Here is a 23991-nt window from a genome sequence, read left to right on the forward strand (position 1 = left end):
CTAAATTTCCCCTATGAGTCACAATCCACTCCACAAAGATGCCGCGCCAGGGGTCCGATTCAGGTTAGTTGCCCCGGCTATGTAGCTTGGGGCAGGTAGCCTCAGTAACAGAGGGGGCTAAAGGTAATAGGCTGCGAGCCGGCACCGTGGCAGGAATACATGCGAGAATGTCCGTATTTTTAAAGCAGCAAGCATGTTAAAGGCTAAACCAGCTCGGATTAACCTTCAACATGCTTGCTGCTTTAAAAATACGGACATACTCGCATGTATTCCCTCAGCTCGCACTCTAGTACATTTAGCCCAGGGTCTGTGTCGAACTCTGAGTACAGTTAGAGGAGGACGCATCCTATGCCGGCCCTATGTGCAATAAGACCTCTAAACATTCTCATCAACGACTATCAGGTACCCAGCGTTCCCCGGCCATGCTGAAACATTATGGTGCCAACCTTATAATATATCAGTTATTCCATTTGCATACAGTAGGTGGGGGCTTGTTGTTATTACCCAGAAAATAATAGTAAGCTCTGTAGTCTGATCTCCCACGTTCTAATTTCTTGGTGGCAAGAAAAGTGAACAGGTGTTATTACTGCCACCCACACTGGGCATCGGCTCTGCCTGGCAGGCAGGAACAAAGCAGAGCCCTGGCATTCCCCCGGCTGACAGCTGATCAGAACCCAGCTATTAGCTCACTCACTATTGTATTACCAATCTGCAGAGGTTTATCCCAGCCCCGCACAGAGGAGAAGGTCAGCGGTAACTGGAAGACAGTATTACTCCTTCCAGCATGTGTATTTATAGTGCAAATGTCATTCACCAGCTATCCATAATGTGAGGATATTGTGTATTATTAATATTATCTATAATCTAGGAGCATTTTCTTACTGCACATAATATCAGAGTGACAAGAGGACAGGAACACAGGAGCCTAGAGTGACAAGAGGACAGGAACACAGGAACCTAGAGTGACGAGAGGACAGGAACACAGGAGTCTAGAGTGACGAGAGGACAGGAACACAGAAACCTAGAGTGACGAGAGAACAGGAACACAGGAACCTAGAGTGACGAGAGGACAGGAACACAGGAACCTAGAGTGACGAGAGAACAGGAACACAGGAGCCTAGAGTGACGAGAGGACAGGAACACAGGAACCTAGAGTGACGAGAGGACAGGAACACAGGAGCCTAGAGTGACGAGAGGACAGGAACACAGGAACCTAGAGTGACGAGAGGACAGTAACACAGGAGCCTAGAGTGACGAGAGGACAGGAACACAGGAGCCTAGAGTGACGAGAGGACAGGAACACAGGAACCTAGAGTGACGAGAGGACAGTAACACAGGAACCTAGAGTGACGAGAGGACAGGAACACAGGAACCTAGAGTGACGAGAGGACAGGAACACAGGAACCTAGAGTGACCAGAGGACATGAGCACAGGAACCTAGAGTGACGAGAGGACAGGAACACAGGAACCTAGAGTGACGAGAAGACAGGAACACAGGAACCTAGAGTGACCAGAGGACATGAGCACAGGAACCTAGAGTGACGAGATGACAGGAACACAGGAACCTAGAGTGACGAGAGGACAGGAACACAGGAACATAGAGTGACGAGAGGACAGGAACACAGGAGCCTAGAGTGACGAGAGGACAGGAACACAGGAGCCTAGAGTGACGAGAGGACAGGAACACAGGAACCTAGAGTGACGAGAGGACAGGAACACAGGAACCTAGAGTGACGAGAGGACAGGAACACAGGAACCTAGAGTGACGAGAGGACAGGAACACAGGAACCTAGAGTGACGAGGGGACAGGAACACAGGAACCTAGAGTGAAACAGACGGTACACGGGCTGCAGCCATTAATATGTCTACAAGGACGAACTGTATCAGCCACTCAACTCAATGCATTGAGGAGCAGATATTTTTAACAATGCCTTATTTTACAAAACATCCCCTTCTCCCTCTACCTCTGTGCAGGGCTGGGGAAACACTGACTCTATCTAGTAATAAAGAGGTCGAAGTGTGAGTAAACACTCACGCTACTAACCGTGCAATATTAATACATGAGTTGGAGAAGCAGGCACCCGCGTTGTGAGTGAGCACTCACACTACTGACCAAGTAATGCGCCCTTCCAGTTTTTATATTACAGGTGGCGGGACAGACAGACGCAGTGTGAGTGAGCACTCGCACATTATGTGCCATTGCCCCCTTTTAAATTTTTAACATTTTTGGAGATGGAGAGATATGCAGCCAGAGTGTGAGTGAGCACTCGCTCTAATAACCGTGTAAGGGACAGGCAGCCGGAGTGTGAGTGAGCATTCGCACTAATGACCGTGTAAGGGACAGGCAGCTGGAATGTAAGTGAGCACCTCGCACTAAAGACCATGTAAGGGACAGGCAGCTGGAGTGTGAGTGAGCATTCGCACTAATGACCGTGTAAGGGACAGGCAGCTGGAATGTGAGTGAGCACCTCGCACTAAAGACCATGTAAGGGACAGGCAGCCGGAGTGTGAGTGAGCACCTCGCACTAATGACCGTGTAAAGGACAGGCAGCTGGAGTGTGAGCACTTTAACTAATGACCATGTACGGGACAGGCAGCCAGAGTGTGAGCACTCGCACTAATGACCGTGTAAGGGACAGGCAGCCAGAGTGTGAGTGAGCACTTGCACCAATGACCGTATAAGGGACAGACAGCTGGAGTGTGAGCACTCGCACTAATGACCGTGTAAGGGACAGACAGCTGGAGTGTGAGCACTCGCACTAGTGACCGTGTAAGGGACAGGCAGCTGGAGTGTGAGCATTTGCACTATTGACCGTGTAAGGGACAGGCAGCCGGAGTGTGAGTGAACACTTGCACTAATGACCGTATAAGGGACAGGCAGCCGGAGTGTGAGCACTCGCACTAATGACCGTGTAAGGGACAGACAGCTGGAGTGTGAGCACTCCCACTAATGACCGTGTAAGGGACAGGCAGCCAGAGTGTGAGTGAGCACTTGCACTAATGACCGTATAAGGGACAGGCACCTGGAGTGTGAGCACTCGCACTAATGACAGTGTAAGGGACAGGCAGCTGGAGTGTGAGTGAGCACCTCGCACTAATGACCGTGTAAGGGACAGGCAGCTGGAGTGTGAGTACTCGCACTAATGACCGTGTACGGGACAGACAGCCGGAGTGTGAGTGAGCACTTGCACTAATAACCGTATAAGGGACAGGCAGCTGGAGTGTGAGCACTCCCACTAATGACCGTGTAAGGAACAGACAGCTGGAGTGTGAGCACTCCCACTAATGACCGTGTAAGGAACAGACAGCTGGAGTGTGAGCACTCGCACTAATGATCGTGTAAGGGACAGGCAGCTGGAGTGTGAGTGAGCACCTCGCACTAATGACCGTGTAAGGGACAGGCAGTTGGAGTGTGAGCACTCGCACTAATGACCGTGTAAGGGACAGACAGCTGGAGTGTGAGCACTCGCACTAATGACCGTGTAAGGGACAGGCAGCTGGAGTGTGAGTGAGCACCTCGCACTAATGACTGTGTAAGGGACAGGCAGTTGGAGTGTGAGAACTCGCACTAATGACCTTGTAAGGGACAGGCAGCCAGAGTGTGAGTGAGCACTCACACTAATGACCGTGTAAGGGACAGGCAGCCAGAGTGTGAGTGAGCACTCACACTAATGACCGTGTAAGGGACAGGCAGTTGGAGTGTGAGAACTCGCACTAATGACCTTGTAAGGGACAGGCAGCCAGAGTGTGAGTGAGCACTCACACTAATGACCGTGTAAGGGACAGGCAGATGGAGTGTGAGTGAGCACTCACATTAATGACCGTGTAAGGGACAAGCAGCCGAAGTGTTAGCACTTGTACTAATGACCGTGTAAGGGATAGGCAGCCGGAGTGTGAGTGAACACTCACACTAATGACTGTATAAGGGACAGGTAGCTGGAGTGTGAGCACTCGCACTAATGACCGTGTAAGAGACAGGAAGCTGGAGTGTGAGTGAGCACTCATACTAATGACCATGTAAGGAACAGGCAGCTGGAGTGTGAGCACTCACACTAATGACCGTGTAAGGGATAGACAGCTGGAGTGTGAGCACTTGCACTAATGACCATGTAAGGGACAGACAGCTGGAGTGTGAGTGTGCACTTGCACTAATGACCGTGTAAGGGAGAGACAGCAGGAGTGTGAGCACTCACCCTAATGACCTGTAAGGGACAGACAGCTGGAGTGTGAGCACTTGCACTAATGACCGTGTAAGGGACAGGCAGCCGGAGTGTGAGTGAGCACTCGCACTAATGACCGTGTAAGGGACAGGCAGCCGGAATATGAGTGAGCACTCACACTAATGACCGTGTAAGGGAAAGGCAGCCGGAGTGAGTGAGCACTCACTTTAATGACCGTATAAGGGACAGGCAGCCGGAGTGTGAGTAAGCACTCGCACTAATGACCGTGTAAGGGACAGGCAGCCGGAGTGAGTGAGCACTCACTTTAATGACCGTATAAGGGACAGGCAGCCGGAGTGTGAGTGAGCACTCGCACTAATGACCGTGTAAGGGACAGGCAGCCGGAGTGGGACACAGCTCTCTAGGACACATCTGGTGATGTCTCAACATTTGAATGTGAGGAGTTTAGGGGACAATACTCTGGGTTTAATATTATTACTGTAGACTGATGCCAGGAAAACACCGGCAACACCGGACAGGCTACTTACTGCTGGACGTAGACAGCTCCTTAGGTGTCGGTGACATGGGTTGGATAGCGCAGCTCTGACACAGGCAGTCTCTCCCATTGAAGGTCACTCTATCCCCCGGTGGGAACGGATGTCTGTCAGAGAGAACGATATATATATAAGTTCTCACATCTATAGGTGACCGGAGCACAGATGGTTTGTCTGAGGGTTTCAGGATAAGCTCGGCCATATTTTAGAAAGAAGAGGAAATCAATACAACATGCCATAATATATACATGGGGTCAAGAAGCAGAGCAGGTCTAGGAAGAGCATTATAATAAAACAATATTACACCTATATTATATAGGGAACCATGGCCTGTCCGTGTAATGTGACACTGTGTAGTGCTGGAGGTTTGTTTCCTCGGCACAGACAACTTTTCATCTTAAACTTTAACTTCCTAAGTACTGTGACCGCCCAGGTTTGTGTAATGTGTATCGTATTGCTGGGGATATTTGGAGGCATTTGTAGCTGGAAAAGAACCAAGGAGAAGCTTAAAGAGGACAAAGCAAAGGACATATCTGAGGGTGCATCCATGCATTCAGGGGACCATGGCAACCACTGGATCGGCTAAAAATTAACCATCATTGATCTCCATGATAAACGCTGTATCTGTATACATGACAGTTTCAAAAAATGTAATAGAGAAAAAAATTTACTCTTAGGGGTAACTTTACTAAGATGGGAGTTCTATTTAAGAAGTGATGTTGCCCATAGCAACCAATCAGATTCTACTTCTCATTTATCTAGCACATAGTTGCCTACCCTCCCGCTTCCTGCGGGAGACTCCCGGTTCATTGTAGAGTCTCCCGCTACCCCGGAAAATGAAATAAATCCCCCGGATTCCTCATTTCTCTATCGGAATCCGGACTGCGCATGCGCGAGTCCAGATATGATGGGGGCGGGTCTGCATGAGAGGAGGTGGCCACTTCAATCAACAGCAGTGCCGCGGGCAGAGGGATAGGATCCTTAAAAAAAAAAAAAAAAAAGGGCTTCGGGACTACATCTTCCGTCAGCCCACGGGGCTCCGTCTGATAATCCCCCACACTGCACTGCAGGCAGCAGTTCTGCCCGTGCGGCTCCTCCTCCAGTCACAAGGGAGCAGTAGCCGGGGAATGGAGCAGGCAGTCGGGGACTCCCTGCAAGGTCTGCAGCTCCGGTCACACCGGCCTCTTCCCCCACCCGCGGCGGAGGCGGACATGGCAGATGACCCTCCATTCATGTTAAGGTGGCCGCACGTCCAGCAGGTGGGTGAGCCAGCTCCCAGCGCTCCGAAGTTCCCGGGGTCCATGAGAGCAGGGTGCGTGGTGTGACAGCTGGTCCTTCTCTCATTGGCTGCCTCGGCGGTCATTCAGTCTATGGTCGGGAAGTCTGGGCTTCGGCTGCTAGCCAGGAATGGACTGCACAAGTTGGTGAGGGTGTGGTCAGTGGGAAGTGGTGTGGGGAAACGTCCTATGTGTGTGTTCTATAATATAGAGGATTAAATATGTACTGTCCTTTAGTCATTTATATGCTGTGCTCTAGTCATGTCTGTACTGTTCTATAGGCATGCATGTGGTATAGTCATGTCCTCAGTCATGTATGTAGTGGTCTATAGTCATGAATTGACTATCCTATACTCGTGTATGTATTGTCCTGTAGTCATGTTAGTACTTTTCCATAGTCATGTATATGCTGTCCTATAGTCATATGTGCTGTTTCATAGTCATGTCCTATATAGTCATGTATGTGCTTTCCTATACTCATATATGTGCTGTCTCATACTCATGTCCTATAGTTATGTATATGGTACCGTTTATCATCTTTATTTCTGTACCTCAACATACATTCTCCAGCCACCACCAATATTTAGTTACCATAGGTGAACGCTTGGTTCACATGTTATTGGAGTGTAGTGGGAGTCTCGCAGGGGTAGTTTCGGACTCAGACGCAGAACCGCGCGCGTAGGGCTAGTGCCAGTGGACTGCCACTGCAGGACGCACCCATGGGTGAAGCTAGACACGCCCTTTGGGCGGAGCATGGTACACCCCCTCGACAGCACTGACATTAATCTCCCTGAAACTAGTTTTCAAAAGTAGGCAAGTATGATCTAGCACCTTCTAGAAGATAATACCTGGAATCTGATTGGTTGCTATGGGCGACATCACTTCTTAATAGAACTCCCATCTTAGTAAATTTACCTCTAGGAGTATACATAATATACAGAGAGTTTGCTTAATGCTGTAATTTCAGGTCCACCTTCCTGCAACTTTAACATATTTTACTAACACGGTTCAGCATACTCTTCTATATCCCAAAGGTGCAGAAATATACCACATGTGGAAGTATAACCCCAGTGAGTATAAGCAATAATGTACAATAATATGGGAGTCGTGTGTTCTGTCTCTTCCCAACTGCTGCAGAGCTTACAACTTAGAGGTACATTTACTAAGTATCGATTTGGTCCCGATTTGTCCCGTTTTTCAACTCGGATAGGATCGACCAAAAACGTCCTTTTTTAACTTAAAAAAATCGAGAATTTACCAAGCTCCCGGTTTTGACAGGATTGTTTTGATTGATGGTGTATTTGGTCGATCCTGTCCGTTTTGAAGTCCAGATTTCACTGCCCAAATATGTCTCCCGAACAAGCAGGCTGCACATATCAGTGAAATATGTGCAGACTATTTGTTTTAAATATTTTTAATTTTTAGGGTCATTTTTTTTTTTTTAAACTTGACGTGATGTCCCCCCCCAAACGGCTAACCAGCCCCGGACTTGCCAGCCTGTCCTGGTACCTAATATTACGGGAAACAAAACGTGTAGGGTTCCACTGTAAATTAGATACCAGCACCAGGCTGCAGGGCCAGTCCTGGTTTTGATTATAGGGGGAAAAAAATTGCCCTATAATTAAAACCCTTTCTAGCGGGGGCTGATGCCACAGCCAGCGGAGCCCTTTCACCAGGCCCCTCCAGCCGCAGCATCAGTCCTGAAACTTACAAAACACTTTCCATTAATAAACAATAAACATTCACAAATCACTCGAATTTGTGTATGTTAAATGACAACTCGCAGCTCAGGAGGTGGTGCATTGAAAACTTCTATTGAGTCCTCGAGTGTAAAACGGGCGACTTTAGCAAAATGAACAATGGTCAATTCCCGAATTGTATGAAATAAGTGAAAAGTACTTCCGAATTGAGCTGATGGTGGTATCATTTCTATTGTTCAAAACGGCCGAATTTGTGGCATTAAACCACCCGATTTCAACCAGAAAAAAATGAAGAAATCACCCGACTTTAATGATAGTAAATTCCAGATTTGCAAAAAAGTTATATTATCACCCGAAAATGCAAATCGGGACCAACAGGGATCTTAGTAAATGTATCCCTCAGTGTCTGCTGCTGGAGGCGCTGGCTCTCATCGTTTTCATGTATAATCACCTCAGCAGGATTACTGAGGTTTAGCAGTGACCCAGGTCACACCTAGTAATAATCCTCTGTGAAGCTAATCCTGGAATAAATCAATAGGACCCTCAAAGAAAGTGAAACCTTCTGCACTGTTCTATCTGACATGACGTACACCCCCCCCCTCCCCCTTTGAGCTAGAACCTCACCTAACCCCAATAAATGACAATGATGACAAGAGACTTGGGAAATACTGCAGGCTCACAAAAGCGACGACTTACAGTGAGCGAGATCTGTTTTCGGGACAGTTCCCCGGCTGTGTGTGTGTGTGTGGGGGGGGGGGGCACTTACTTGCAGCCCGTGCAGACGAAGCAGTTGGGATGATAGGTTTTTCCTAGAGCCGTGACCACCTCGCCCTCCACGAACTCTCCGCAGCCGCTGCACCGCGTCCCGTACATCCGCTGGTAATCCAGTGTACATAGATACTCCCCGTTTTTGATGAAGAACCCACCTTGGGCTAAGTCGCAGCCACAGACTGGAAATATAGAAAATGTTCAAACTATAAGACACGGGTCACATAATAATAATAATAATAATAATAATAATAATAATAATAACACATTATAAATGTAGGAGTTCTCCACTTAATGTGACCAAGGCCATGATTTACAGGTGCGCACGGCCAAGTAATAGAGAGACGCTTTGCTACTGATCATGCCAGTCACACGGCACCCGCGTTCCAGTTGTGTCCGTGCAGAATCGCAGTTGTATGGATAATGCAGCGGGCGTTCCTGGCGTTGACAGGGAGGTGTTATAGCGCACATAGGGCGATGGTCCATCTTACGGTCGTGTTACGAGCTCGTTAGTGAAAGCGTTTGTGTGCACAGATGCTGAAACGCTCACACAAGAGGCCATACACCGACGGGGAAACTGCACCTGCTATGCGACTGGCGTAAGCTTTGATGGTGGCGTCTAAGGACTCACCAAACGGCATTACTGCGAGTAGAGGCGCTGACAGCGGGCGCCTCAGTCCTTGCACAGTCGGATGCACTTACATACGCCAGGGAAGGGCTTTGCAGCGGCATTTGCATAAAGGCGTAAACGGGCGACTGCCAATAGACGCAGCTGCGGGCACCTCAGCCTTTACCTCTGACCCCAAATCTCCTCAGAACGTGAAATCTCTGGCAGGGGAATGCCCTTGTACAGCAGCATATTAAACTTTTACAGGCTTAATAAGTGACACATGAAGTGGATACATAACATATGCGCTGTGATGGCAGCTACTGTGTGCGTTAGACAAATATTTTGCTTATCAATTGACTAAAAGCCTAGCGACATGACTGAGGTATAAGGCACAAAGGTGTCTATTCACTAAGCCTTGGAGAGAAAAAAATGGAGGACGATCCCAGCCAATCAGCTCCTGTAAACTGACAGTTAGGAACTGATTGGCAGGGACTTATCTTTCTCCATTTTCTCTCTCTCCAAGGCTTAGTGAATAGGAGAGAGAGAGAGAGAGAGAGAGAGAGGGGGGGAGAGAAAGAGAGAGAGGGAGGGGGAGAGAAAGATAGAGAAAGAGGGGGAGAGAAAGAGAGAGAGGGAGGGGTAGAGAAAGTGAGAGAGGGAGGGGGAGAGAGAGAGAGGGGAGAGAGAGAGAGAGGGAGGGGGGGAGAGAGAGAGAGGAAGGGGGAGAGAGAGAGGGGGGAGAGAGAGAGGGAGGGAGAGAGAGGGAGGGGGAGAGAGAGAGAGGGGAGAGAGAGAGAGGGGAGAGAGAGAGGGGGGGGAGAGAGAGGGAGGGGGGAGAGAGAGAGAGGAAGGGATAGAGGGAGGGGGAGAGGCAGGGGAATAGAGAGAGAGGGGGGAGAGAGGGAGGGAGAGAGAGAAGGGGGAGAGAGGGAGGGGGAGAGAGAGGGAGGGGGAGAGAGAGAGAGAGGGAGAGAGAGAGAGGGAAGGGGAGAGAGAGGGGGGAGAGAGAGAGAGAGGAAGGGGTAGAGAGAGAGGGAGGGGGGGAGAGAGAGAGACAGGAAGGGGTAGAGAGAGAGGGAGGGGGGGAGAAAGGGAGGGGAAGAGAGAGAGAGAATATGTGTGCGCTATATACATAGCTGGTAATAAATAAATAAAATAACTGGCTTACACCCAAATGTAAATAAGCCCTAAGCAGTTAGTAAGATCTACTGTACTTACTGATGAAAACACACTGATACTATTCAGAAAATGCATGTAGCCATAGGGATCATTGTGCCTTATAAACAATGCAGGGAAATTATACTAATGATCCCATTTGATATCTGTGCTTTTCTTTTATATAACAGCTTCATAATGGGGGTAAGGTGCAATCAGGGAGATTACTAGACTCTTCAGGGAGTGAGGGAGATTGCTACTTGTCAGGGAGTCTGACAATGAGGGAGAGTTGGCAAGTATGGAGAGAGAGAGAGAGAGAGAATAGCTCTATAAATTTGGGACTGTTACTCTATTTGAAAAGCTATAGAATAACCTTTTTCTTTGTTTTTGTGCAGAGAATATCAACAACAACATCAGAACAAAACATTTAGGCAAAAAGAAGCAGCTGGAAATTCAGTATAAATCACATCTATGTTATAAAATCTTCAGAGTGAGTTCCGCTATTAAGGACATTTTGCGTATTGCTCTGTTTGCAGTAACTATCAGTCCTGGATGTGTTTTTATAGAACCACAGCAGCGAATGCTAGGTACTGTAGCTGGAGATGGGAGTACTTAGTACATCACACGTGATCTGGCACATTCAGCTCTAGAGAGTGAATTATAAGTTCTTTCTGCTTGTTGTCACAAGTGTTATTCCAACATATGTTACTTGTATCACAATTAAAAGCTGATGCACAAATTATCTACACAGCAGACAGTGACAGACCCAGTACGGGTAGGGAGGCAGGTAACACTATAACACCATTATATCAGCAGACAGAGTGACAGACCCAGCACGGGTAGGGAGGCAGGTAACACTATAACACCATTATATCAGCAGACAGTGACAGACTCAGCACGGGTAGGGAGGCAGGTAACACTATAACACCATTATATCAGCAGACAGAGTGACAGACCCAGCACGGGTAGGGAGGCAGGTAACACTATAACACCATTATATCAGCAGACAGTGACAGACTCAGCACGGGTAGGGAGGCAGGTAACACTATAACACCATTATATCAGCAGACAGAGTGACAGACCCAGTACGGGTAGGGAGGCAGGTAACACTATAACACCATTATATCAGCAGACAGAGTGACAGACCCAGCACGGGTAGGGAGGCAGGTAACACTATAACACCATTATATCAGCAGACAGAGTGACAGACCCAGCACGGGTAGGGAGGCAGGTAACACTATAACACCATTATATCAGCAGACAGAGTGACAGACCCAGCACGGGTAGGGAGGCAGGTAACACTATAACACCATTATATCAGCAGACAGTGACAGACCCAGCACGGGTAGGGAGGCAGGTAACACTATAACACCATTATATCAGCAGACAGTGACAGACCCAGCACGGGTAGGGAGGCAGGTAACACTATAACACCATTATATCAGCAGACAGAGTGACAGACCCAGTACGGGTAGGGAGGCAGGTAACACTATAACACCATTATATCAGCAGACAGTGACAGACTTAGCACGGGTAGGGAGGCAGGTAACACTATAACACCATTATATCAGCAGACAGTGACAGACTCAGCACGGGTAGGGAGGCAGGTAACACTATAACACCATTATATCAGCAGACAGTGACAGACCCAGCACGGGTAGGGAGGCAGGTAACACTATAACACCATTATATCAGCAGACAGTGACAGACTCAGCACGGGTAGGGAGGCAGGTAACACTATAACACCATTATATCAGCAGACAGTGACAGACTCAGCACGGGTAGGGAGGCAGGTAACACTATAACTAGGGGTGAGCGGGTTCGGATTTCTGAAATCCGAACCCCCCCGAGCCCCCCCGATCCGAGTCCGATCCGAGTCAGGCTCGACTTTTCCCGCCTGACTCGGATTCTGAAATCGAGGCAAAACGTCATCTTCCCGCCTTCCGAGTCTCGCGGGTTTTGGATCCTATATAAGGTACCCACGTCGGCGCCATTTTCTCACTCGGCTGTGGACAGTGAAGAGGGAGGGTGGGAGTTAGGGCTGTGTAGTGTAGTGTAGTGTAGTGCTGCTGTTGTCCACTACTTCAAAGTCCATAGGGGCTGGCTGTGTTGTGCTGTGCTGCTGTTGTTAATAGGGGCTGTGTCCACTACTTCAAAGTCCATAGGGGCTGGCTGGACTGTGTTGTGCAGTCAGTTCTCCATAGGGGCTGTGTCCACTCCAAAGTCCTGTGCAGTGTCCCAGTCCTAAAGGGGTGCTGTAGTGTTGTCCAGGGGGTGCTCTGTCCATCAGGGGTGCTCCCCCCAAGTGCTAAAAAAATAATATATTTTCTGTGTTTGTGAATTGTGTGCGCAGTAGCCGCACGTGCATCAACAAAGTAGTGCCAAGCGTGCGCCTGTGTCATAAGTAAAGGGCCGGCTGGCTTGACCGTTAAAGGGTGCTGTAACCCCCGAAAGTACACTCCAGTCCAAACCCAAAAAAAATTATTTTCTGTGTTTGTGAATTGTGTGCGCAGTAGCCGCACGTGCATCAACAAAGTAGTGCCAAGCGTGCGCCTGTGTCATAAGTAAAGGGCCGGCTGGCTTGACCGTTAAGGGTGCTGTAACCCCCGAAAGTACACTCCAGTCCAAACCAAAAAAAAAAAATATTTTCTGTGTTTGTGAATTGTGTGCGCAGTAGCCGCACGTGCATCAACAAAGTAGTGCCAAGCGTGCGCCTGTGTCATAAGTAAAGGGCCGGCTGGCTTGACCGTTAAGGGTGCTGTAACCCCCGAAAGTACACTCCAGTCCAAACCAAAAAAAAAATTATTTTCTGTGTTTGTGAATTGTGTGCGCAGTAGCCGCACGTGCATCAACAAAGTAGTGCCAAGCGTGCGCCTGTGTCATAAGTAAAGGGCCGGCTGGCTTGACCGTTAAGGGTGCTGTAACCCCCGAAAGTACACTCCAGTCCAAACCAAAAAAAAAATTATTTTCTGTGTTTGTGAATTGTGTGCGCAGTAGCCGCACGTGCATCAACAAAGTAGTGCCAAGCGTGCGCCTGTGTCATAAGTAAAGGGCCGGCTGGCTTGACCGTTAAAGGGTGCTGTAACCCCCAAAGTACACTCCAGTCCAAACCAAAAAAAAATTTATTTTCTGTGTTTGTGAATTGTGTGCGCAGTAGCCGCACGTGCATCAACAAAGTAGTGCCAAGCGTGCGCCTGTGTCATAAGTAAAGGGCCGGCTGGCTTGACCGTTAAAGGGTGCTGTAACCCCCAAAGTACACTCCAGTCCAAACCAAAAAAAAAATTATTTTCTGTGTTTGTGAATTGTGTGCGCAGTAGCCGCATGTGCATCAACAAAGTAGTGCCAAGCGTGCGCCTGTGTCATAAGTAAAGGGCCAGCTGGCTTGACCGTTAAAGGGTGCTGTAACCCCCAAAGTACACTCCAGTCCAAACCAAAAAAAAATGTATTTTCTGTGTTTGTGAATTGTGTGCGCAGTAGCCGCACGTGCATCAACAAAGTAGTGCCAAGCGTGCGCCTGTGTCATAAGTAAAGGGCCGGCTGGCTTGACCGTTAAAGGGTGCTGTAACCCCCGAAAGTACACTCCAGTCCAAACCAAAAAAAAATTATTTTCTGTGTTTGTGAATTGTGTGCGCAGTAGCCGCACGTGCATCAACAAAGTAGTGCCAAGCGTGCGCCTGTGTCATAAGTAAAGGGCCGGCTGGCTTGACCGTTAAGGGTGCTGTAACCCCCGAAAGTACACTCCAGTCCAAACCAAAAAAAAAAATATTTTCTGTGTTTGTGAATTGTGTGCGCAGTAGCCGCACGTGCATCAACAAAGTAGTGCCAAGCGTGCGCCTGTGTCATAAGTAAAGGGCCGGCTGGCTTGACCGTTAAGGGTGCTGTAACCCCCGAAAGTACACTCCAGTCCAAACCAAAAAAAAAATTATTTTCTGTGTTTGTGAATTGTGTGCGCAGTAGCCGCACGTGCATCAACAAAGTAGTGCCAAGCGTGCGCCTGTGTCATAAGTAAAGGGCCGGCTGGCTTGACCGTTAAGGGTGCTGTAACCCCCGAAAGTACACTCCAGTCCAAACCAAAAAAAAAATTATTTTCTGTGTTTGTGAATTGTGTGCGCAGTAGCCGCACGTGCATCAACAAAGTAGTGCCAAGCGTGCGCCTGTGTCATAAGTAAAGGGCCGGCTGGCTTGACCGTTAAAGGGTGCTGTAACCCCCAAAGTACACTCCAGTCCAAACCAAAAAAAAAATTATTTTCTGTGTTTGTGAATTGTGTGCGCAGTAGCCGCATGTGCATCAACAAAGTAGTGCCAAGCGTGCGCCTGTGTCATAAGTAAAGGGCCAGCTGGCTTGACCGTTAAAGGGTGCTGTAACCCCCAAAGTACACTCCAGTCCAAACCAAAAAAAAAATTATTTTCTGTGTTTGTGAATTGTGTGCGCAGTAGCCGCACGTGCATCAACAAAGTAGTGCCAAGCGTGCGCCTGTGTCATAAGTAAAGGGCCGGCTGGCTTGACCGTTAAGGGTGCTGTAACCCCCGAAAGTACACTCCAGTCCAAACCAAAAAAAAAATTATTTTCTGTGTTTGTGAATTGTGTGCGCAGTAGCCGCACGTGCATCAACAAAGTAGTGCCAAGCGTGCGCCTGTGTCATAAGTAAAGGGCCGGCTGGCTTGACCGTTAAAGGGTGCTGTAACCCCCAAAGTACACTCCAGTCCAAACCAAAAAAAAAATTATTTTCTGTGTTTGTGAATTGTGTGCGCAGTAGCCGCATGTGCATCAACAAAGTAGTGCCAAGCGTGCGCCTGTGTCATAAGTAAAGGGCCAGCTGGCTTGACCGTTAAAGGGTGCTGTAACCCCCAAAGTACACTCCAGTCCAAACCAAAAAAAAATGTATTTTCTGTGTTTGTGAATTGTGTGCGCAGTAGCCGCACGTGCATCAACAAAGTAGTGCCAAGCGTGCGCCTGTGTCATAAGTAAAGGGCCGGCTGGCTTGACCGTTAAAGGGTGCTGTAACCCCCGAAAGTACACTCCAGTCCAAACCAAAAAAAAAATTATTTTCTGTGTTTGTGAATTGTGTGCGCAGTAGCCGCACGTGCATCAACAAAGTAGTGCCAAGCGTGCGCCTGTGTCATAAGTAAAGGGCCGGCTGGCTTGACCGTTAAAGGGTGCTGTAACCCCCAAAGTACACTCCAGTCCAAACCGAAAAAAAATTATTTTCTGTGTTTGTGAATTGTGTGCGCAGTAGCCGCACGTGCATCAACAAAGTAGTGCCAAGCGTGCGCCTGTGTCATAAGTAAAGGGCCGGCTGGCTTGACCGTTAAAGGGTGCTGTAACCCCCGAAAGTACACTCCAGTCCAAACCAAAAAAAAAATTATTTTCTGTGTTTGTGAATTGTGTGCGCAGTAGCCGCACGTGCATCAACAAAGTAGTGCCAAGCGTGCGCCTGTGTCATAAGTAAAGGGCCGGCTGGCTTGACCGTTAAAGGGTTCTGTAACCCCCAAAGTACACTCCAAACCAAAAAAATATATATTTTCTGTGTTTGTGACTTGTGTGCACTGTGGCTGCACGTGCATCAACAAAGGAGCAGCGCCAAGCGTGCGCCTGTGTCCCATAAGTAAAGAGCCGGCTGGCTCATTTCTTAAAGGGTGGTGTAACCCACAAAGTGCACTACTCTCCAGCAAAAATAAAAAAATATTTTCTGTGTTTGTGTGCGCTTTAGCCGCACGTATATATATCAATATAACATAAATGGAGGACCAAACTTTCTCTGATAAAAATAAAATAGGGAAAGATCAAGAACCACTTCCTACTAGTGCTGTTGCTGCTGCTGGGAGTTGTTCATCATCCCAGAGAGGAAGTAGGAACATCACTACTTTTACTAAACAATTGACCCTCCAACAGTCCCTAGCGATGAGGATGAAGTACGACAGCAGTCATCCTGAAGCAAAACGTATAACTGAGGCCTTGACTGCTATGTTGGTGTTAGACGTGCGTCCGGTATCCGACATTAGTGCAGTGGGATTTAGACAATTGATGGAGGTAGTGTGTCCTCGGTTCCAAATCCCGTCTAGATTCCACCTGCATCCTCAAAGCAGCAGCGACAAGCGTGCGTCTGTCTGTTAAAGGGTGGTGTAACTCTCAAAGTGCTCCAAAAAATAAAAAACTAATTTTTTTATGTGTTTGTGACTTGTGTGCGATGTAGCTGCACTTGCATCCTCAAAGCAGCAGCGACAAGCGTGCGTCTGTCTGTTAAAGGGTGGTGACACCCTCAAAGTGTGCTACACAAACAATAAAAATATTCTTCTTTTTTCTGTCTTTGTGAATTGCGTGGGCTGTAGCCGCACCTGCATCCTTAAAGCAGCAGCGACAAGCGTGCGTCTGTCTGTTAAAGGGTGGTGACACCCTCAAAGTGTGCTACACAAACAATTAAAATATTGTTCTTTTTTTTTCGGTCTTTGTGAAATGTGTGGGCTGTAGCCGCACCTGCATCCTTAAAGCAGCAGCGACAAGCGTGCGTCTGTCTGTTAAAGGGTGGTGACACCCTCAAAGTGTGCTACACAAAGAATAAAAATATTCTTCTTCTTTTTTCTGTCTTTGTGAATTGTGTGGGCTGTAGCCGCACTTGCATCCTCAAAGCAGCAGCGACAAGCGTGCGTCTGTCTGTTAGAGGGTGGTGTAACCCTCAAAGTGTGCTCCACAAACAATAAAAATATTCTTTTTTTTTTTCTGTCTTTGTGAATTGTGTGGGCTGTAGCCGCACTTGAATCCTCAAAGCAGCAGCGACAAGCGTGCGTCTGTCTGTTAAAGGATTACATCGGTGACAGCATCCAAGTAGGCATGTCAGACAGTCCGTACCTGTACTGGCAGGAAAAAGAAGCAATTTGGAGGTCCCTGTACAAACTGGCTCTATTTTACCTGAGTTGCCCCCCCTCCAGTGTGTACTCCGAAAGAGTGTTTAGTGCAGCCGGGAACCTTGTTAGCGAAAGGCGTAGGAGGTTGCTTCCACAAAATGTGGAGAAGATGATGTTCATAAAATGAATGATCAACTCTTCCAGGGAGACCAGCCTCCAGAACGTACAGAGGGACCTGTGGTTCCAGCAGGGACGAATTAATACTCTGTGACGATGAGGATGTACATAACACTGAAGAGGGTGAGGAATCTGTGGATGAGGAGGATGAGGACGACTTCTTGCCTCCGTAGAGCCAGTTTGTGCAGGGACAGATTAATTGCCAGCTTGTTTTGTGGGGGCCCAAACGAACCAATCATTTCAGCCACAGTTGTGTGGCAGACCCTGGCGCTGAAATGATTGGTTTGTTAAAGTGTGCATGTCCTGTTTATACAACATAAGGGTGGGTGGGAGGGCCCAAGGACAATTCCATCTTGCACCTCTTTTTTTTCTTTGCATTATGTACAGTTTGGGGCCTAGTTTTTCAATGCCATCCTGTCTGCCACTGCAGTTTCACGCCTAGATGGGTCACGTGTTTGTGCCGCCCACTCGTGTCGCTTAGCATAGTCATCCAGCTACCTCGGTGCAACCTTTTGGACATAAAAACACTATTGTGAGGTGTGAGGTATTCAGAATAGACTGGAAATGAGTGGAAATTAAGGTTATTGAGGTTAATAATAGCATAGGAGCAGAAAAACCTACAAATTCTGTGATTTTAGCTGTTTTTATGCTTTTTTTAAAAAAAATACAGATCCAAAACACAAAACCCAGAACCCAAAACACGGAAGGGTGGTTTTGGCAAAACCAATCCAGATCCAAAACACGAAGAAAGATCCAGATCCAAAACCAAAACACGAAAAGTGGCCGGTGCACACCCCTAACTATAACACCATTATATCAGCAGACAGTGATAGACTTAGCACGTGTAGGGAGGCAGGTAACACTATAACACCATTATATCAGCAGACAGTGACAGACTCAGCACAGGTAGGGAGGGAGGTAACACTATAACACCATTATATCAGCAGACAGTGTGACAGACTCAGCACGGGTAGGGAGGCAGGTAACACTATAACACCATTATATTGCACACTAATAAATGCCTCCGAACATGAGAGACATCAAATGCACTTAACGCTTCCAAATGTACATTAATCGTCTCCGTTGGTTACAGAATATACAGGATATACAGAATATTATTATTGTTATTATTACATTTTATTTATAGGGCGCCACAAGTGGTCCGCAGCGCCGTACATACAGTAAAGGGTACAGAGAACATTACAATACGGTAACCAAAATATAAACAGAAGACAAGTAACAATTAGCAACACAATTCTCCATACACAGTACAGCTCCGAAGGTTAAGGCTGTCATAGCGAAGAAGGATGTGAGACATTGGGGAGGAACCTGCTCCTAGGAGCTTACAATCTAGGGGAGAGGGGAGACGGATAGATGACATGAGGCATGAGTGTGCAGAGGGGGACCTGAGTGCAGGAAGTAGGAGAGGTAGAGATGGCTGAAGCCGGAGGGACAGAGGCCTGGTAACATGGTTATTTTACGAATATTACATATTCGTAAAATACATTATAAAAATTTTATTTTAGGTTTGTAGTGCAACAAGGTCCATCCGTCCTGTGTGTTGTGGTTGGAAGCACCCGAGGCCAGGAGAGCCCAGAACTCTCTTCAAAGTCCCCAGTAACCAGCACTGAGACCAAGGGCTCTTTTTATTAACATTATTTTTACTAAAACAAAGTGAAAAAGGGTGTTTTGTGTTTTCACACCCTTTTCACATTATATTAGTTTCAGCTAAAGTTACTACAGGGCAATTGGAGCAGAATTCGTAAAATTCTACTCCAACCGCTAAGTATCACTTATTTTTAGTAAGCAGATCGCACTTCCCATAATTGTAATGGGAAATGTGATCTGGCCAAAGTTACTAAAAATAAATCGTAAAAAAATACTGGGGAAAGCCCTGTGATAATAACGCCACCTGGAGGTGGCGTTATCCAGGGTCTTCCCCGGTTACCGGACTCCTGCTCTAACAGGCAGAGCAGAGTCCGGAGCCGGCCCCAGTAATCAGCTGTGTGCTCTAAACACGCTGATACAGTGTAAAAAAAAGTAAAAAAAAAAAAAAGTATAAAAAAATTCACTTAGCTGACTCCAGTGACCGGTGGTCGGGGCTTCGGTGATGTCCTCCCTCCGGTCAGCTGGTCTCCCATGCTGCACTGCGGCCCGGTCATCAGGTGATCGGGTCCCAGTGCAGTATGGGATATCACCTGACCGGAGTACATTGAAGATATCATCGGAGCCTGGATCATGAAGGTAAGTGTAATTAAGAGAGAGGGCCGGTCGCGGGGGTTCCGCAATCGCGGGGCTCAATGACAGGGGCGAGGCTTAGCGCCAGGGGGGTAGCAGCGGGGGCCGGTCGGTGCATGCTCGGGGTAGTCATGGTAATTTTTTGCGAAAATACCGTGACTAGTGTGCGGATGGGATTCGTAGGGACAGAGCTTTCTCGCAAGCTCTGTCCCTGCAAGGGATTTGTAGCAAATCCCTGTGATATTGCCTGAATTCGCGAAGTGAATTCAGTCGGTAATAACACACTACAATCTGCATTACAAATGCGGATTGTAGTAAATAGAGCCCCAAGAGAGCCCAGCACTTTACTCCAAGACTCCAGTACCCAGCCTTGAGACAAGAGAGCCCAATATTCTACTCCAAGACCCCAGTACTCTGCTCTGAGACCAAAAGAGCCCAGCACTCTGCTCAAAGTCCCCAGTACCCAGCTCGGAGACCAACATAGCCCAACACTCTGCTCAAAGTCCCCAATACCCAACTCTGATACCAAGAGAGCCCAACACTCTTCTCTAAGACTCCAGTACTCAGCTCAGAGACCAACATTGCCCAGCACTCTGCTCAAAGTCCCCAGTACCCAGCTCTGAGACCAAGAGAGTCCAACACTCTTATCCAAGACCCCAGTACCAAGCCCTGAGACAAATAGAGCCCAACACTCTGCTCCAAGACCCCAGTACCTAGCTCTGAGACAAATAGAGCCCAACACTCTGCTCCAAGACCCCAGTACCCAGCTCGGAGATCAAGAGAGCCCAACACTCTTCTCCAAGACTCCAGTACTCAGCTCTGAGACCAAAATAGCACAACACTTTTCTCGAAGACTCCAGTACCCTGTTCCAGGGCTGAAACTAGGAATTTTGTGACCTGGGGCAAAGCCATAATTTGGTGCCCAACCCCCCCCCCCCCCCCCAAAAAAAAAGTAAATAAAAATACAACATAGAGAACGAAAAGGGTGTGTGGTTTAGCGACACAGTAATGCCCCTAACAACACATTATGCCACACAGCAATGTCCCTTACAAAACATTGTGCAACACAGTAATGCCCCTTAAACATTAAGCCAGAATAATGCCCCTTACACATTATGCCAGTTAGGCTCCTTACACATTATGCCACAGTAAGGCTCCTTACATATTATGCCACATAAGGCCCCTTTTACTTTATGCCACAGTAAGGCCCCTTACACATATATGCCACGGTAAGGCTCCTTACACATTATACCACAGTAAGGCCTCTTTTACATTAAGCCACAGTAAGGCCCCATCTCCTTTCTCTTACCTGCCAGGGCCGTGTGGTGAGTGAGCTCGGGGTGGCACGGGACAGGGCTGCCACACACTGGGGAACTGTCAGTACTGCCGTCATTGTAATGTGGCGCTGTTCGTGAACCAGTTGGAGCTCATGGACCGGCAGCCTCTGCTGATTGGCTATCGGTCCGTGAGCACTGATTGGCTTGCAACCGGCACCACATTAGACTGACGGTGTCTCTGTGCCTCTCAAGGCTGGGATGTGTCTCCAAACCCACAAGCAACCTAGCCTCCCGGGAGCCCCTTAAGTCCGGCACCCGGGTCACATGTTCCCTTAGCCTCCCCTAGTTGCGGCCCTGCCTGCTCCGAGACCAAGCGATCCTGTCACTCTGCTCCAGTACCCAGCTCTGAGCCCAAGAGTGCCCAGAACTATGCTCCAATACCCCAGAACATGGCTATGAGACCAAGAGAACCTAGCACTCTGCTTCAAGACCCCAGAACCCGGCTATGAGTCCAAGAGAACTCAGAACTCTGCTTTAAAACCCCAGGATCCAGCTATGACTGAGAGAAACCATAACTCTGATACAAGTCCCCAGCACTCGGCTGTGAGACCTAGAGGACCAGGGCCGTAACTAGGGTAGTGCGACCTGTGCCACCACACAGGGCACCGCAGGGCAGAGGGCCACTGTTCGAGCCTTTCAATTTTCTGTTTATACTTATTCTCACTTGTAGCTTCCTCTTATTTTATCCCCAGCATCTCCTGGCCTCCCCATCTTTTCCCTGGCCCTTCCCCATGAGACCATGCCCCTTTTCGGGTACGTTTTGTCCCCATTTGAAAAATAAAGGGAGTGCCAATGCTCTTTTTGGCACAGGGCACCAAAAAGTCTAGTTACGGCTCTGTAGAGGACCAATCATTTTGTTCCAAGACCCCAGCACCCAGCTAGGAGGCAAAGAGAACCCAGGACTCTACTCCAGGTCCCCGGCTCCTGGTCGTGTAGCAAAGAGATTTCAGCACTCAGTTATGAGACAGAGAAAACCCATCACTCTGTACCAATAATCGTAGACAATCATACAAACAATTCTTAGACTACGGCTGAGTTGTAAAGCCAAAGCCCCTGCTGGGACGTTCCGGAACCCAACAGCGAATTTGCAAGGCAGATTGTGTCCTGTTTTTTCTTTCTGATGTCAGGACCATCTTCTGCAAAGTACATTTACTGTGCACTCAGCAGCCAGCAGTTACTAGAGGTCACTGCAGGTACATTTCCTGACCAAAAAGTTACTGATTAACAACAATATTACACAAACGTTTTTGTCTCACAGTGCTGAAGTCATGGGCTGATTTCTGACTGGGGTTCTATAAGTGTGGAGTTTATATGTTCTTCCTCTACTTGTGTAGGTCTTGTCCAGGTGCTCCTCTTTTCCCCCTCAGTCCAAACCCCTCCCCCAACTATACTATAGGTTAACTGGCTGCTGAAAAAAAAATTGATCCTGTATTTGTGCAGTAGGGAAATTAGATTGTAAGTTCCACTGTCCAAGGGACTAATGCAAATGATTAAATATTCAATATGGCAAATGATAATAAATAATACAATTATAAGTCTCCATTACATACCCTCAGATTGCTAATACCCTATGGGAGGGCTATTGAAGAGCATCTGTAACTTCGCACACACAGAGGACTCTGCATTCTCTGACCTGCAGTTATGGGTATTCCTCAGACAGGACCTAAAGGTGACGTCTCCTGTATACCGAGCTGTAGATCAGGCTCTACTAGCAGCACCCACGTCTTTCTCTCCTGGCGCTTCCGGCAAACAGGCGGCAGCCGGGGACGGGTATTATTCTTTACCTACCGCAAACTTTATTTCCCACAAAAGTTCTGGTCTGTACCAAGCTCATTAAAATGTACGTAAATAAAAACAGACAATTTGGCAGGAAGCCATCCTTTGAGTATTCAATTAATTAGCTTCAATTAAAAACACAACAGCCTCAAATGTCAGACAATTGCCAGAGCACACTCATTTATACGGTTATTCAGCTTCAACAGAACGCACAGTGTCCCTGGCACCGAGGACTATTTTGCTTTCATGGACTGCTGGGCTCGCATAGGTGGATACCGTGGATTTATAAAAAAAACAACAAGATGGCCAGATATCGCCATAGAGAACGATGCTGGTCACATTTGTCATCTGTGTCACACAGGGAACATACATTAAGAGCTTTACGTGTAATAGTTTCAAATGGCACGCTCAAGGTTCGGACGATTTACCAGCTGGAACCAATATATAAGTTATATATAATATATGTTCCACACTTAAATTTAGGCCTCAATATTTCATCATTAAAAGGGCAATTTGTTTACAGAGAGCAAACAATTGCAATAAGCCTAAACCGTCCAATTTGCCTACAAGCTTGGTCAGTGTGTTGGTCTTGCTGGCTACCACCAACGCTTTTGTCCTGCTGCTCTCCCCTATTCTATTATCGACGCGATAGCAGTCAGCGAGTGAGTCTGTTTTTAGTTCTGTGGTAATACTGCTAATACCTCTTTTAGACAGGATTTCCCCGAAAACCCAGCTTTTACCCGGCATTTGAGTGCCGGGTCGTTTTGCCGGTCCCAGCCTGAACCCCCTTTCAGACAGAAAAGCAAATTACCGGGTTAATCATTTCTACCTGGTAATTTGCTGATCAACATGGGTAATTTTTCTGTCTGACAGGCTCAACCCGGGTCGAAATTTCCCACTCAGGGGCCTATTCATCAAACTTTTTTTGGTGTTGCTATGTATTAATAGCACGGAATCGGTACATGACGGTCAGAATCCCAACGCCGGGATCCCAGCAGGGTTAACATACCAACACTTGTTAGTTGGTCTGCTAACCCTCCCCCTCTCTCTACCCTAACCTTCCCTCCCCGGTGCCTAAACCTAACCTTCCCCGCTAGTGTCTAAACCTAATCTCTCCCCCTCCTCGCACCCTAACCCTCCCTACTCGGTGCCTAAACCTAACCTCCCCCTCCCCTCCCCGCACCCTAACCCTCCCTTCCCGGTGCCTAAACCTAACCTTCCCCGCTAGTGCCTAAACCTAACCTCCCCGCACCCTAACCCTCCCTCCCCGGAGCCTAAACCTAACCTCCCCCTCTCCACATCCTAACCCTCCCTCCCCGGTGCCTAACCCTAACCTCCCCTCTAGTGCCTAAACCTAACCTCTGGGGGGAAGGTTAGGTTTAGGCACCCCTAAGGG

At 47.9% G+C, this 23991-nt stretch overlaps 1 protein-coding gene across 1 annotated transcript in view; it reads right to left on the reverse strand.

The window, feature by feature from the left end:
- Positions 1-23991, reverse strand: part of ABLIM1 (actin binding LIM protein 1) — a 278634-nt gene that overhangs the window by 135265 nt on the left and 119378 nt on the right. The window contains exons 3-4 of the mRNA XM_088456046.1: positions 8458-8641; positions 4709-4821 (exon numbers count right to left, since the gene is read on the reverse strand). Coding sequence (XP_088312172.1) covers positions 4709-4821; positions 8458-8641 — 297 coding nt within the window. The remainder of the gene's footprint in view (positions 1-4708; positions 4822-8457; positions 8642-23991) is intronic.

Source organism: Taudactylus pleione, unplaced genomic scaffold (genome assembly GCF_031769625.1).
Source record: "Taudactylus pleione unplaced genomic scaffold, aTauple2 ptg000685l, whole genome shotgun sequence".
Classification (NCBI taxonomy): domain Eukaryota; kingdom Metazoa; phylum Chordata; class Amphibia; order Anura; family Myobatrachidae; genus Taudactylus; species Taudactylus pleione.